Source organism: Notamacropus eugenii, chromosome 5 (assembly GCF_028372415.1).
Source record: "Notamacropus eugenii isolate mMacEug1 chromosome 5, mMacEug1.pri_v2, whole genome shotgun sequence".
NCBI classification, from domain to species: Eukaryota; Metazoa; Chordata; class Mammalia; order Diprotodontia; family Macropodidae; genus Notamacropus; species Notamacropus eugenii.
Genome location: NC_092876.1, coordinates 384,996,015 through 385,011,682, shown reverse-complemented (window position 1 = coordinate 385,011,682; position 15,668 = coordinate 384,996,015). Strand labels below are relative to the sequence as shown.

The 15,668-nt window shown below is 34.4% G+C and overlaps 1 protein-coding gene across 1 annotated transcript in view; it reads right to left on the bottom strand.

Moving 5' to 3' along the window:
* The window catches only part of ANOS1 (anosmin 1), a 253,812-nt gene that overhangs the window by 63,589 nt on the left and 174,555 nt on the right, over positions 1-15,668 (bottom strand). The window contains exons 5-6 of the mRNA XM_072614427.1: positions 8,476-8,660; positions 4,128-4,257 (exon numbers count right to left, since the gene is read on the bottom strand). Coding sequence (XP_072470528.1) covers positions 4,128-4,257; positions 8,476-8,660 — 315 coding nt within the window. The remainder of the gene's footprint in view (positions 1-4,127; positions 4,258-8,475; positions 8,661-15,668) is intronic.

The window sequence follows — 15,668 nt, the reverse complement described above, 5'->3', positions numbered from 1 at the left end:
TTGCTGCACTGCTAATCCATCTCTACAGGACTCCCATCCCCCCATACTGGTTAGCCTCCATTTTCAGCTCCTTTTCATGTGTTCCCCATTAGAATGTAAGCTCCTTGGGGTCAGGAATTGTCTTTCTTTAAGCTTCTATTTGCACTCCTACTACTTGGCACAGCACCTGGAACCTAGTAAGCACTTAAGAAACACTGGATGACTAATTACACTACTGGAAACATACAAATTTTGTGTCGATATAACCTAAGTAGACTAAATATTTATGCTTCACCGTACACTGTGTAAACCAGAACTTGGTCTATTATTTTGAAAATGATGATTTTTAAAATCAATCCTTTATCATAACAAACCTCATGAGTAGCAGAGTTTAACTGGTAGAGCACAGAGTGGGTAAATAAGTTGGTTCAGGAAGGATGAAGAGAAAGAAAAAGAGGAATGATGAATCATTTCTTTATAAATTGTAGTTAATATTAGATACTTGTTATTTCTTCTTTCTGTATACGCAAAGAATTATATTCTACTAATTTTCTCAATGGGATTACTGATATATTATAATCCAATTTTATCAGTCTGTAGGCAATTAAATATTCAGTGAAAATACATGTGGGAATATGAAAAGCAGATGGTTTCCTGCTTATTAAATAGGACTTATCCTTCCATAAATTATTTTTCAAATTAGTATCATAGAATATCATTCTATTAAAATCAAGATTAAAAGTTAGCATTTTTGAAAATCTACACTCAAATATGAATTATATTTTAATACTTCACTGATTAAATAAAAGAAATAAGCAAAAAGGTTTTACTAGGACTAAGCATGCCTTAATGATAACGAAAAGGTTGGATCCACTTCTTTGACTCCAGAGGTAGCTTCAAATATCTTGTGGTGGTTCTACCTCCCTATCTTCTCCTCCTCAATTTCCTTTATGAGCAAGTCATCCAGTTTCTAACATGTATATTTTCTGAGGTTCTTTCTTTGGCTTTCTTCTCTCCACATGCTCTGGTTTGGTGACATCATCAAGTCAGCCATTATCTCTATGAATATGATTAACAGATCTACATATACCATCAAACCTCTTCCCAGAGCTCCATTCTGACATTTTCAACTTCCTTTTAGATATCTCCATTTAGATATCCAACTGACTTCAAATTTAATATACCCCAAACCCAATTCACAATATCCCCTGCCCCCAAATGGTACCCCCTTACAAAAATCACCATTTATCCTTCCAGTTACTCAGGTTTAAAACTTGAAAAATCTTTTTTGACTTTTTTCTCTTTAATTTTCAAATTCCAATTAGTTCCCAAACTGTGTAGATCCTGCCTCTTCAATATCTAATTCTTTTTTTCATTAACATTGAATTTCCCTAAACAAATGTAATAACCTTCCAATTCGTCTTCCATACTCCAGTGTCCTACAATCAAGCCATCCTCTATACTTCCATTTGCTTAATATTTCCAACGTACAGCTCTGACCTTATGATATCTCTAAAAATAAAAAATTCAAAATGTTTCTAGCAACAACAGCTAGCATTTATATAATGCCTTAATATTGTGTAAAGGTACAAAGATAGAAGACAGAATGTTGTATACGAGGAACAAAAAGGATGCCAATATAGTTGGATCATATATCATGGGTTGAATCTCCTTGACCTTCTTAGAACTCTTCTCTGACATATTCCAGAATTTACTCATCATAGTCATCATCATATATAGGATTGAATATTAAATGCAATATACCTGATTTGGAATTACCATCAAAGTGAATTAGGAGATATCACCTCCTTCTTTCTGGATACTATGAAAACTAATGATACACTTATTTTGATTGGCAGCCACATCAACTATTGGATCATACTGGACTTGAGGTCCACTAAACTACTCCCTTCTTTTTTTTAAAGTAACTGCTGTATAACAATATTATCCCAATCCTACACTCTGTAGTAGGATTGTTTATTTTTTAACTTTTATTGAGAATTAACATTTCTTAAAGATAAATCTAGTTTTTTCCTTCCATTATTGTAGATAGTTCATATCCATTTCAGATCCCATTTTTGTCATCCTGCACATTAGCTCTCCTTTTCTTTATGATAAGCAAAATTACAAAGTAGGTAAAACTATTTTAATATCTTCATTCTCCCTTCCATCCTATTTTCTATCCAAGCATACTTTCATGAATAACTATTTTCACAATAAACTATTTTGTATGGCATAAAATCATGTAATGAAGAAATTAATTCTTAAAGAGTTTTTACACTTTAACAGGTAACAAAGGTTGGATTTTAAGCAAAAAGAATATAATTCTAATCTTGGTGTGATGAGGAATAGAAAACTGATGAAGAATTCTTAGAACAGTAAATGCTTCCTGGAAATTATAGCACCTGACAATAGCTTACTCATAAAACTACCCTTGAAAATTTGAAGAGGAGTCCTAAGGACCAAATTGAGTTAAGTAACATTTTGCCAAATTTGTTGAACACAAAATATAATGCCAGCCTTCATTATATCACCAGGTCACCAAAACATTTATGGCTGATGTGGCTCTCTGTGCATTAGTCCACAATTATAACCATTATAAATAAGGACGACTAGCTGCTTCTTTTCTGATATATAGGGCTAAAGAGTTGTCCTATGAGGATCAATTCATATAGCTAACTAGATGATTACAACCTTTACTGATAAAAGGCCAAAATTACATTTGAATCTAGCAATATAGAGATAAAGCATTCTATAACCTTTATCTATTGCCATCTCATATCTCAAACAGTTATTTTACCTTTCCATAAATTATGCAAAGTACCTGCTTTGCATACACACATCCTTCTTAAAAGGTGACTAACATTCAAGTCTGCTTGATGTTAAGGGGAGTCAGCTATCTAAAATTATTTTTCCTACTTTAAAAATTATATCACCCCCATTTCTATTCTTTTCCTATATTTTCTGAATAAAAGTATACCAATTCTTCTATTGTTGCTTTTTAAAAAACAGATAAAGGTCCATCTCTCATGCTATATTAAATCTCCAGTTTTAAACTGCATTAAATGCAAGTACAATACATATGTCGCATACATGAAGCTCACAGAGCAACTGACAGAAATTGTGCACATAAGAAAAACATAATTAAGCTTTCTGAATGCTAACATTTGGCCTAAGGAAAAAGTTTTTTGCCATCAAATGATCTTCTCCAATGTATTTTAAAATAGGCAGCCAAAATGCTTTCATAACCTAAGACATAGCATTATTTGCAATAATGTAAATTAAAATTAGACTTTTCACTATTTGTTGAGATTACCATGCACTGAAAAGAAATTAAAATCTGAACAATTTAGATAGATAAGTCTTGAGCAGTACACAAATGATACAGCTGAGCCTATAGCTATGTATGGCCTAACAGCTGTATCTTGATGACCTATCCAGATGGCTGCATAATCAATTCAGGGTAGTGTGGATTGAGCAGCAGGGAGTTTATGTGAAGGGGCCTGATGTTCTGTTTTGCTTGCTATAGGGTCACAGACTAAATGAATCCACCTTCCTTCAGCCAATTCTTAAATGTTCTTTAAAAAAATCATAATTTGTCTACTAGTTTGTGAGATAACTATTATAGATAAGGAATTAAGTAAAATTATTGATGTAATAGAGGGGATATAGAATCTTTTAAAATTTATATACTGAATACTATTATTAAGCAGAATCAAGAAATTCTGTGGAATTATTGATTCTATATTAATTAAAATGATAGATATTTACGAAACCAGTGATGGATGTCTATGTGACCAAACCTAAAATTTATCCTTCCCAAATCAAAGGAACAGAAACTTTCATACTTTAATCTATTGACTCATTGAAATTGATTCTAAGATTTAGTTTTGTTCAAAGAAGATCTGGGTATTTAACCCTCATTTCAATTTCTGTCAAGTCTCTCTATGGATAAAAGAACACATTCTCAGTCATAAATTTGCATGGCAACTTCAAACAGATTTGGACCCAATGCAAAAAATGAATGGCTAAATACAGAATGTCCACCTGTTGGAAACTATAAATATGAAACATAAAGAGGGCAAAGTTGCATTCCATATGTGACCAAGTCGAAGGTGAGTGTCAAGAGGCAGGAAACCAACACTAACCTTTAGAGGAGCGGAAGTGTTTACTGGGTGCTGTGAAGCCTCTTGTTCCATGCACATTAACAGCAGCCACTCGGAACTGGTACCACCTGCTAGGTCTTATGTCAGACAGTTGAACTCTCTCATCAGTAGTCTGAAGGGGAAAATGTCATATCACACACAGGTTCTTTTTATTCTGCCATGTCAATTGGGTTTATTCAGATATCCACCAACCAGTTGGCCAATGCACCTCAGTCTTGACCTGTGAAACCTTTGACCTTCTAAGTAAATACTTCTAATCATGTTCAATTATAGAAACTGGGGTCAGAGATCAAAGGAAGTCTTAGGACTGCAGAACTTCCAGGGGGAAAACCGAGTAAGCTGAACTCATGCTATTGATACTACATATCAAGGACTTGTTTAAAAAAAAAGTCTTAAGTATTGATGCTTCATAATGAGATCGCTGAAAGTAAGTTTATAATATTTGGGTGCTGTTTTATTTATTTGAATAAGAATGTTCATAAGATACATCTATAAAGTATTCATTATTATATTAGAGGCCAGAATAAGAGCACATTCATGAACTGGAAGATAGAGTTTACCAATTAAAAATGAAACTGGAGACTTTAAAACTTTGGATTTTCCTACATGCATAATTATCTTTTCTAGAGGGCAACTAATAAATTAGTAATTTGCTTTATTTAATCATGGTTGTAGCACACAGGAAATATGATGTACAGCCTACCCTGGACAGAGCTCAAGAAGAAATACTAAGATAACTCAACATGATGTCTACTCTTTAACATTCACATTTAACATTTAACACTCAAAGATGATAATAAATGTGCCTTTCCTCCACAAAATACCCTTTGTTGAACATGAGAAAAATACTTCAAAGCATTTAATTTCTACTTCTAATTGTAACTTTATGCCTACAGTTCTAGGAATGAGTAGCCATCCATTTGAATTTCAAGAAATCAGTATAGTTGGCACTGGTTTTCATCTACACCTGGTGCCTCAGTGCAAACACTGGTAGCAGGGATTCTTAATCTGAAATCTGTAACCTTTTAAAAAATATTTTAAAATTATATTTAAGCAATTGATTTGCTTTGTAATCCTATTCATTTTATTTTAGGCATTTAAAAAACAGTCTAAGGAATCTGTAGTCTTTATCAAATTGTCAAATAAATCCATGATGTTAAACCCCTGATTTATAGGTATGTACTTGCTTAATTATAACTGATCCCAAACGATGGATACATTTCTTTGAAACACAAAAAGTCTTTAAAAAAAAATCTTATTAAATTACTTGTCAAGCATTCCAATTACCCATGGAAGTCACAGATAAAAGAAGGCACATAACCATTCCTATTTGATTTCAGAATGTGTTTTGGAAGAATTGGAGATTTAATCTTTCCTGAAAACAACCTGAAGCTTGAGAAGTATGATAAATAGATACATGCATATACACTATCTATAGCCAGAGCTTTCTATATGCATACACACACATAAACAAGTACAAGATGCAAAAGCAAGGTAGGAGAAGATTTTGTCTGAAACAAAATTTTTTTTAGTGGATTGAATGATCAATAAATCAGCAGTGAAATAGAGCAGCCAAATAAGCTAATACAATCAAGCGCTATATAGACAGAGTCCAGGGATAATGGAGTTCGAGTCCCACAGTACCATGCCTTTGTGAGAACACAATTGGAGTATTCTAGACAGCTCTGCATAGCAGAGTTTAGAAAGGATATTAATGAGTTGGAGGATGTCCAGAAGAGGGCAATCAAAATGGTGAAAGGCCTTGAATCCATGCCATATAAGGATCCACTGAGGCAACTAAAATATGTATTATACAAATTTAAGAGAGATGTATCCACGGAAGAGGGAGGAGACTTATTTGAACCCAGAGGGCAAAACTAGGATCTGTAAGTAGAAGTCGCACAAAGGCAAATTTAGTCTAGATTTAAAAAAAAGTAAAAAAACTTCCTAATAAACAGATCTTTCCAAAACTCTAATAGGCTGGCTTGGGCAAGTAGTTGGTTTCCATTCATGGAAAGCCTTTAAGCTTAAAAGACCATTTGTAAAGTATTTCTAGTGGGTATTCTTTTCGTCAGATGAATTGGAATTTGGCTTTAAGGTTCCCTCCAATTCTGAAATCCTTTCTATGATAAATCTTCTTGAAATCACAGAGAAATAACCAAAAAAAAAAAATCTGGCAGACTGATATAAATATCTTCTCATGCAACATGGACATGCCCACATACAGAGACATATACATAGTTGCATTTCATAAAGCATGGAATTATGTTCACAGCATCAGATGGATGCCAAGGAAACATTAGTTCTGGCCTTCACTAGGAGGAAAAAAGAATTCTGTAAAGAGACTAAATAAATTACCATTCACCCAGTTACAAAGATTAGCCCTTCAGACTTTGATGATTGAGAAAAAAAAGGCACGTAATTGTTCCAGGGCACATGTAATATCCACCAACAAAACCTTCCTAAGAAATTTTATTTGCTATGAACTAGAGAGAGAAGAGAGTTGGGTTGGGAATTTTGTGAATAAAATGAATATTCTGTCATTTATGTTAAATTAGTTTTGGAGAAACATCACACTTCTCCATTTTGTTTTTATCCAGATCTGTAATTTCCTTGGTGTAGGGCAGAGATATCAACCATACATATAAACAACTGCTTCATTATGGCCCACAACACTTCCAAGTATGCCCCCAACCAGATTAAAATGTAATTGGAATTTTTTATTTATCAAAGTTACAGTAGAACATGGATAATGTTAATACGTGGTTTTCTAAGTGAATATGCAGTTCCCAAGGATGCTTCAGTTTAGTTTAGTGATTCTCCCTTTCCTACTCAAGTTTGGCATTACTGGTATCGGGTGAGGAAACTCCCCTTACCAACCAGTGCAAATACTCTGCTAGAGAGTTGCCTGGGAGCACTGAGAGGTTCAGTGACTTGCTCAGGGTTACACAGTCAGTATGGGTTAGAGGCAGGGCTTGACTATAGGTCTAACTCTGAGGCAAACTCTGTATCCACTGAGCCAGGTTCCCTCTTTTGTCCATATTGAAATCCTTAAATTCTTCCTGTGTTGATCCCTTATTCTTCAAAGATAATGTTTTTCAGAAAAGAAACTAGCTCATTAAAAAAAATACCTCATATCAAAGAAATTTCTATAGTAACTAAAAAGAGAGAGGGAGAGGGAGAAAAGGAGAGGGCAGGAGAGGGAGAGAGAAACAAAGAGACAGAGAATAGACAGAAAGGCAAGGGGCAGAGAGAGAGAGAGAGAGAGAGAGAGAGAGAGAGACATATCTATAGACATAAGCGCAGAGAATTCACTCTAGCTGGTAAAAAAAAATCATGAATCAGCTCCACATTCAAAATATATTTTTCTTCCCCTCCATTTATTTTCCTGCAGCTGGTAGCCCATTTAACAACTCTTTAAGGGAAAAAAAAATATTTTGCTTTCCTCATCAACAAGGGAGAGAAGGAGGAAGCAATGTTAAGATAAACGTCTGGAGCACTGCCATCCAGGTGGGCCATCGATACTTTAAGAAACACACTGAAACAAGGAAAGCACTTAGTCAAGATTTATGATCTGTTGGCTGCTTCCCATTAAGTAGTTTGGGGATATGCATCTCACACTCATTCATCTCAAATCCTCTGGAGTGAGAAAAGTGTAAGTTAAACAGAAATGGGAGAGTCATGAGACAAATTCCCAAATTTAAATTTACCAGTTCAACCTGTATTGTATTGCTTATTTACAATAGGTTTCGATTTGACTTTTAAGGAAACATAGCTCTTAGAAGAAATGAATTTCTATTATTCAGATTGTGTATTTTTCTATTTCTTCATAGAAACATAGTTTGACAGATCAGAAAGAGACCTTAAAGACTATCTAGTCAAGAGGTCTACAGAAGAGAGGGAAGTGGTCCTATGGTCACAGAGCTAGGACTGGCTTTATAGATTCAAATCCTGCCTCTGACGATTCTTATCTGTATGACACTGGGCAAGTCACCCAAATTTTCTTGGACCTCAGTTCACTCACATGATGAAGGACAGAGCCTTCAAGTTCTCTTTCAGCCCTTTCTGAGATCCTGTGATTCAAGACTCAAATCCAAGTCTCCCAGCTCTATGTCTACTGTTTCATCTACCACACCATAAAGAACTAAGTCAACATTTAGTTTTTTGTTTTTATTTTCCATTCTTCTGTATTGTCTCTTCCTCTGATTCCATGTGTTACTCTTCCTTATATCAGTAGTAAGAAGTACCTTGAATGAAGTACAGCAAGGTAAACTTTTATGTGAGGAGTAGAAGTGCCCCCTCCAAAACAAATCTGCCATAATGGACTGACCTGTGCCACAGTCTGCCAATTGGTAGCATCATCCTCACTAGGATGGATTCCATAATTCCATCTCCTCTGTACCACATAAATTACAGGCTCGATTGAAATATTAAATTTCGAGGACCACTTAATCTCCAGCTGTCCAGACTGAAGCTCTATAAATCGTAACTCTTTCCTGGGCTTCAGAGGAACACCTGAAACATGACAACATAGAAAAGTACGTCAATTAAAACAGTCTGTATGTGACTTCAGCTGAGGTGAGCATTTAAGAAGGAAAACACATCAAAGGGAAGAGCTAATCTTAAATCAATTGGTACTCAGTTCCCCTAATAAAAGTGGCTCCTAAATATCAATGTTTTATTACTTAAAGTATCTGATACAAAGATAAGTCTATGTCATGGTAAACCCTTTGCTTTCCTTGTTTTAAAAATGTTTAGACTGATTCATGAATCTGAAATAGTATCTTCAGAGTCATCCTTTCCTAGAGGTCAGTCTTTAGAACAGGATTGCTTTTGTCTTGGTAAAGATTAGTAATCAGTTCACATAATGTTAAGGAATGGATTGTACTGTCATTTTTTCTCTTTCTACTACTTAAGGTTCTACTGATAAACTAAAAATGATGGTAATATAAGACATAATTCTCAGGTTAGGTTCAATTTCATTGTAATACCTATGGGATAAAAATGCGCATGAATTACTATTCTAAAAAACAAAACATATATATATGTAAAAGATTCTAATAAAATGAAGCAGTAAATAAGGAGATTGTAGAACATTAATTTAATTTTAATTGGTTAACTACTTAAGTCTGGACAATCAGCAAAATAATAAATTAAGTCCTGCTTAATTTAGTGTTTGCTAAATTCTAAAGTATAAATACTCACACCAAAAATGAAACAATCAGATCATAAGCTGATTTTCACAATATGACTTGGTTCCAAGCACACTCCTACCTATACCTAAATAAGAATACATTACAACATTCCCAACAAACCTCTGTTTAAAGATGTCTAATGAGGGGGAAGCTACACTATGTGTTGAAGCAGTCCAATCCACTTTGGGAAAGGTTTTCCTGACATGAAGCATAAATGTATCTCTTTGCATCTTCAACCCATTGACCCTTGATTCTCCTGTCTAGGGCCAACCCTGACAAACCTGATCCCTCTTCCATATGACAGTCCTTCAAATACTGGAAGAAAGCTATAACGCCTTCTTTCACCCTCTTCCCCTTTTCCCCTGATCCCCAATTCTTCTCTTTTCCATGTTTAAATCACTTCCTCTATCTTGACAGTATGGTATGGGGAGGGGTGGGGGGAGGATAGAACTTTATCATGTAAACAAATGGATAGTACAAATTAAGGGATAGGGATAGTGAGTAATTTATATTTTTAATCTGCTTTATGTCTAAAAAATTTTAACTGGAAAAAAGTAAGAAGACTGTTCACTTTCTTAAACTCACAAAGCACTCTCTCTGGGTTCTAGAAATAGACCATTCCCTGTGGCACTCCAATGCAGTAATCCTTTACAGTAAATAAAACTATAGCAAATACTGTAGCTGCTGAAGAAATCTGAACTCATCAGCAGTAAATCCCAGCACCCAAATCCCCCTCTAAAAGGTTTTAATCTTGGATATCATTCAGCAAACAACAGTCTTAATCTAATGTAATGAGCTTCATGGGCTATGTCAGTTCAAATTTCTTCATTTAAAAATCTCTCTTTAATTATGATGTACAATAATCCTGCAATTTGCATGTTAAGAAAGCTTCCATCTGCTTTGCATTAGGGTTAGTTGGATTCACTTGATTGGAAGTAACTCAACCTCTCTGGTGTATGTAATTGTGTGCAGATGGATCCCAGCAGCACAAACAACTGAAGCCTGTACAAGTGCATTAGAGTCTACTTTTGTAGAATGAGTATCATCAATTTCATAACCAGATGTGTACATCCAATCACTACTTGATGTGCTTTTCATTACATAAATTATGAGGCTTTTTCATTATTCTTGGACAAATTAGTTTTCTGAAATCTATCCTCTTCTGCTGAAGAATTTTTAAAGTCTAGCTATAACAACATGATATCAAAAATGTGCTAAAATAATTTTTTTTAAATCACAAGTGAGAGCCAAGAAGTCTAGCATAATCGAAGGGAGCAGTAACCTGCTGGTTTTTAATGCTAAACATAGTCTGTATCTATAGAGCAATGGAATAATGAGTACAAACCAGATATGGATATGATTTGATTACCCAAGTATTTTATTTTATTTGCAAAACTGAAAAGTACTATTTAGTAATATTAAAGTATATTTTATTAATTCAGTGATTAACTACCACTTAAATCTCAGGCTTTAGAGATTATTTAGTACAATTATTAAAGTTTAGAAATGAGGAAACTGAGGTACAAAGGAGTTCAATACTTTTCCTTTGGTAAAATATAATCTGAGAGTAGAAATTATCTCATTTTTGTCTTTGTATCCCCAGAACATAGCATGATGTCTGGCATATAGCATATATAAGGATCAATATATAAATAAATGTTCTTTAATTAATTAGTTGATGTCCCAAAGTCAAATAGGGATGAATAGAGAAAACAAACATTAAGGACCTACTATTATGTGTCAGGTACTTTAGTAAGATGATGAGATAGATAGATAGATAGATAGATAGATAGATAGATAGATAGATAGATAGATAGATAGATAGATAGATAGGTAGGTAGGTAGGTGGATGGATGGATGGATGGATGGATGGATGGATGGATGGATGGATGGATGGATGGAAGGATAGATGGATGGACAGATGGATAGATTTAAGTAAGATATATTTAGTAAGTAAGATATGTACAGAAATAAATACATATGTGTGTATAATCTCATTTTCAAAACATCCCTAGGTGCTAATTCTATCCCCATTTTACATTTAAGGAAATTAAGGCAGTCAGAGTGACTTGCCCAAAGTCACAAAATTAATGTGTGAGGCTGAATTTGAATTCAGGTCTTCCTAACTCCAAACTCTGTCCTATTTCTGCTACACTACCTCTCTGTGCAGTAAAACAGCAGTTATGATTGGTACCCAAGTCTTCTGACTTCAAATCAAGTGGAGGTTTTTCTCTTCCCCCAAGATACAATATCATTTCTTTATGCTAGTTCATAAATACAACAAATATTTCCCCAAAATTGTAACTGATTAACATTTAAATCTCTGGGACATTTGTCCTAAGGTATACATGCAATGGAACATATATGAGTCTTTGGCATTATATTGTAATATTTCAAATCTCCGTGATATAAGTGATGGGGCTGATCCCATCATTGATGTGAATTACATCAATTACAGATCTTCAATGTCTTAGTAGATGGTCATCATGAGTTGTTGTGGCAAAAACAAAAATATTTTTAAAAATCATCACCTGATGGCCAACTCTCTAGTATTTAGCCTCTGCAAACTAAGCAAGGCTAGCTCTTCAGTAACAGAAATACATAATCTATCACTTGACTTGCATTTGAAGCTTTCCTGCCCTGGTAGGCAGGTATGTAGGTAGGTAGATAGATAGGTAGGTAGGTTCTGACAAAGTTTGATCTCTGCAATTTCCTCAACTTTAAAATGGAAAAAAACAATTATTTTTTTCTAAAGATGTCACATGACTGTTGTGAGGTCAAAAATAATGTACTTGTAAATGAGTCATACAAATCATAAATCACTATTCAAATAAAAATATTAAAAAATCCTATCATTATTTTAAAAGACATTTTAGTAGACTGTTACACTCTCTCTCCCTCTCCCCACCCCCTCCCTCTCTCTCTCCTTTGTTTTACACACACACACACACACACACACACACACACATATATTTATATGTGTGTGTACATATATTGACTCAATATATGTGTGTGTAAAATAAAAATAAATGTATGATTTGTGAATGAAATTTTCTACCCTTTAGTATTGCTACATCAAAATTCATTAGTACTAGACCTATAATTACTTGCATTTAGTGTGACAGATGGAGACGATGGCTTTGAGTCAGGTAGACCTGAGTTATAGTTTTATCTCTACTTAGTGACCCTAAGTGAAATAATTAATGATTAAATACCCAATCAACTCTCTAAGATGACAAATTGAAGAAAAGTGATTAATCTGCCCTGACGGAGGGAGTTCCCTCATTTTGAGTGCCCTATGTCTATAATGTCATAGCTATATATTTTTTTTAATGTGGTTTCAAGTTTATGGTCCTCTTGTAGTGAATACTATCAATGTGATCAAGTAGAGTTATTAAGTACATGGTATGATGGCAATATCATATTATGGGCTTAGTAGACCTGAATTCTAACTCCATATCTGCAACTAATCAGTCCCTTAACTTGTCTGGTCCTCAATTTCCTTATCTTATAAAATGAGTAGATTGCATGACACAGGGAATGGAGTTGTTGACTTTAGAATTAGGAAAACCTGGGTACAAATCCCACCTCTGACATCAGCTTTTTGACCAGACAGAAATAACTAAAACTCTTTGAGTCTCAATTTTTGCCATCTCTAAGGTGAGGACAGTAATTACATCACAGAGTTGTGGTAAGGTGAAAATTAAATAATGCACAAAGATTCTTTATAAACTTTAAATTGATATACATTTGCATGCAGGTCAGTTGTTTGTTATTATTAGTAATAATCACTATTATTATCCACTGTACTGAATACTGATAATATATCTCAGTTCTCTAATCTGGACTACTCTGTCTTCTACACTATCAATTTTGAAATTTTTAGTGACACAAAATGTAAGATTTAGGGAGAAGGAAGAAAAGTAACAATTTTTAAGTATATAGGTTTTAGGAATTCAGGCCTTGGACAGTGATATTTTTTCATAATAAAATGCACTAAGAATCATCAATGGTATGAAAACTGGTATTTGGGAACCAACAGATTGAATGATCTTTTCATCTTGACGATCTTATGTTTGTTATGCTATACAATCTCTTATTCCCTTATGACAGCGATGACATTTGCTCTTGAAAAAAATTAAAATTAAATTAATCATTAATGTGCAATGTTGTGAAATGAGCATTTCAATTTAACATATGAATATTAAGTATCCATTAAGTAACAGATGATGTTACAGGCACTGGTGATGGAAGAATTACCACTTGGATGTTGCTGTGTTATTCCATCGATCCTCAGCATTAATTTGGCTAATTAACTTGTTTTGTGGAGGCCTTCCTTATCCTTTCTGGCACCATCTCCTTGCTTAGCATTCTCTGTCTGAAGCTCAACACTTGATTTAAGAAAACAATGTTCCCTAGAAGACTACTATTTTTTGGTCAATTACAAATAAGTAGGTGCACTCACTTCTTAGAATCTCCAGAATAATAATTTTGAATACCAGCATTCACTAAGTTCCTACGATTACTAAGTAACTGGAAGCCCACTCTAGGTCTTTACATCTATAACAAGTAAATTACTATTACTAATAAGATTTCAGGGGTATGACTCCATCGATGAACAATATTGGAGAAAATATGGATGGAATTTTTTCCCCATTTCATAAAATATTTCATGGCTTATATCCAAATATCATTGTCAAAATAAATATGGGCAGTTCAATAGAAGGATGTTATTCTTTCCAGGATTTGTGTCCAAAATTATACGCTAGGCAATGTGTAATATCACATCTACTTTATTCCAAAAGAACAGATTACTTAGGTATAGGATTAAATCAGAATTTCCTTTCCATATTTAATGCATTCTAGAATCATTTCCTTTGTCTCATAGTGGTGAAATGCATTTAATTTATATGTATTTAATGCATATAATTTACTAATTATATAATACCAAATATAACATTTTGACATGTAAATTTTAGAGCCAGAAGGAATCTTAAGAGACCATTTTGTTCAACTCCCTTATTCTGTAGATGAAGGACCCAAGATCCAGCAAAGTAAAATCACTTTCCCAAGGTCACATAGTACATTAAAAGAAATATCTTTAGAACCTAGATCTGCTGTCTCCCAGGCAAGACCTCCATCAGCATATAACATATCTTGATACTTAAAGAATCAATTTTTAATTTCTTCGCTACAGAAAGCATAAAAGGAAAACATGTTTCTCAAGCATGTCTTTAACTATGACAAATTAGAACTGTTTTATTGAATTTACATTAAGTCAAATTAATTTTAGTATCCTTCATCAATCAACAATATGTATTCAGAGCCTACTATGTACCAGGCACTCTGCTAAGAACTGATAATGACACAGAGACTAGAGTGCAACAGTCCCTTCTTTTGAGGAGTTTACATTCTAACATGTATGACCATACATACAGAATATATACAAAAGGAATGAGGCAACCAGGTGGTTGGAATCTGCCCTGGAATCTGGAGAACCTGGGTTCAAATCCAAATTCAGACACCTCCTAGCTATATTACCCTGTCATTTAACCTTGTTTGCCTAAGTTTCCTCATCTATAAAGTGAGCCAGAGGATGGAAATGGAAAACTATTCCAATATCCTTGCCAAGAAAATTCCAAATGGGGTCACAAAATGTCCAACATGATTGAAACAACCAAACAACAAATACGAAGGGAATTTGAGAAGGGAGAGCACTTGGGACTGAGGGGATCAAAGAGGCTTCCTATAGAAGGTGATACTTGAGCTGAGTCTTAAATGAAATTAGGGCAGAGATGGGTAGGGAATGTACTGCAGGCATAGATAGAATGCTCAAAGGCCTTGAGTGTTTCTTTTTCTTGAGTTTTCTGCATCAGGAGGTAGTAATTTAGAAAAGTCTTGGAGATGAGAGATGGAGTGTTGAGTGAGTAGAACACCATTCAAACCAGTGTGATTGGGCCAGAGAGCAGGTACAGGGGAGTGCCATGTAAGAATACAGACAAGGTAGAAAAGGGTCAGGTTGGGAAAAGCTTCATATACAAAACAAAGGAGGTTATATTTGATCCTAATACAAAAAGGAACCGCTGGAATTTATTGAATCAGTGGGAGTGGGGTAGGGAGGAAGGAAAGTGATGTGGTCAGATATGTTCTTGAGGAAGATCATTTGGGCATCTGTATGGAGGGCAGATTGGAGTATATTTGTCTGTAAAGGAAATTCTATCACTATAGATTAGTCAACCTAAGATAAAGGACCTAGCACTGGAAGGAACCCTAGAAATCAACTTGTGTAACATATAGATAGATAGATAGATAGATAGATAGATAGATA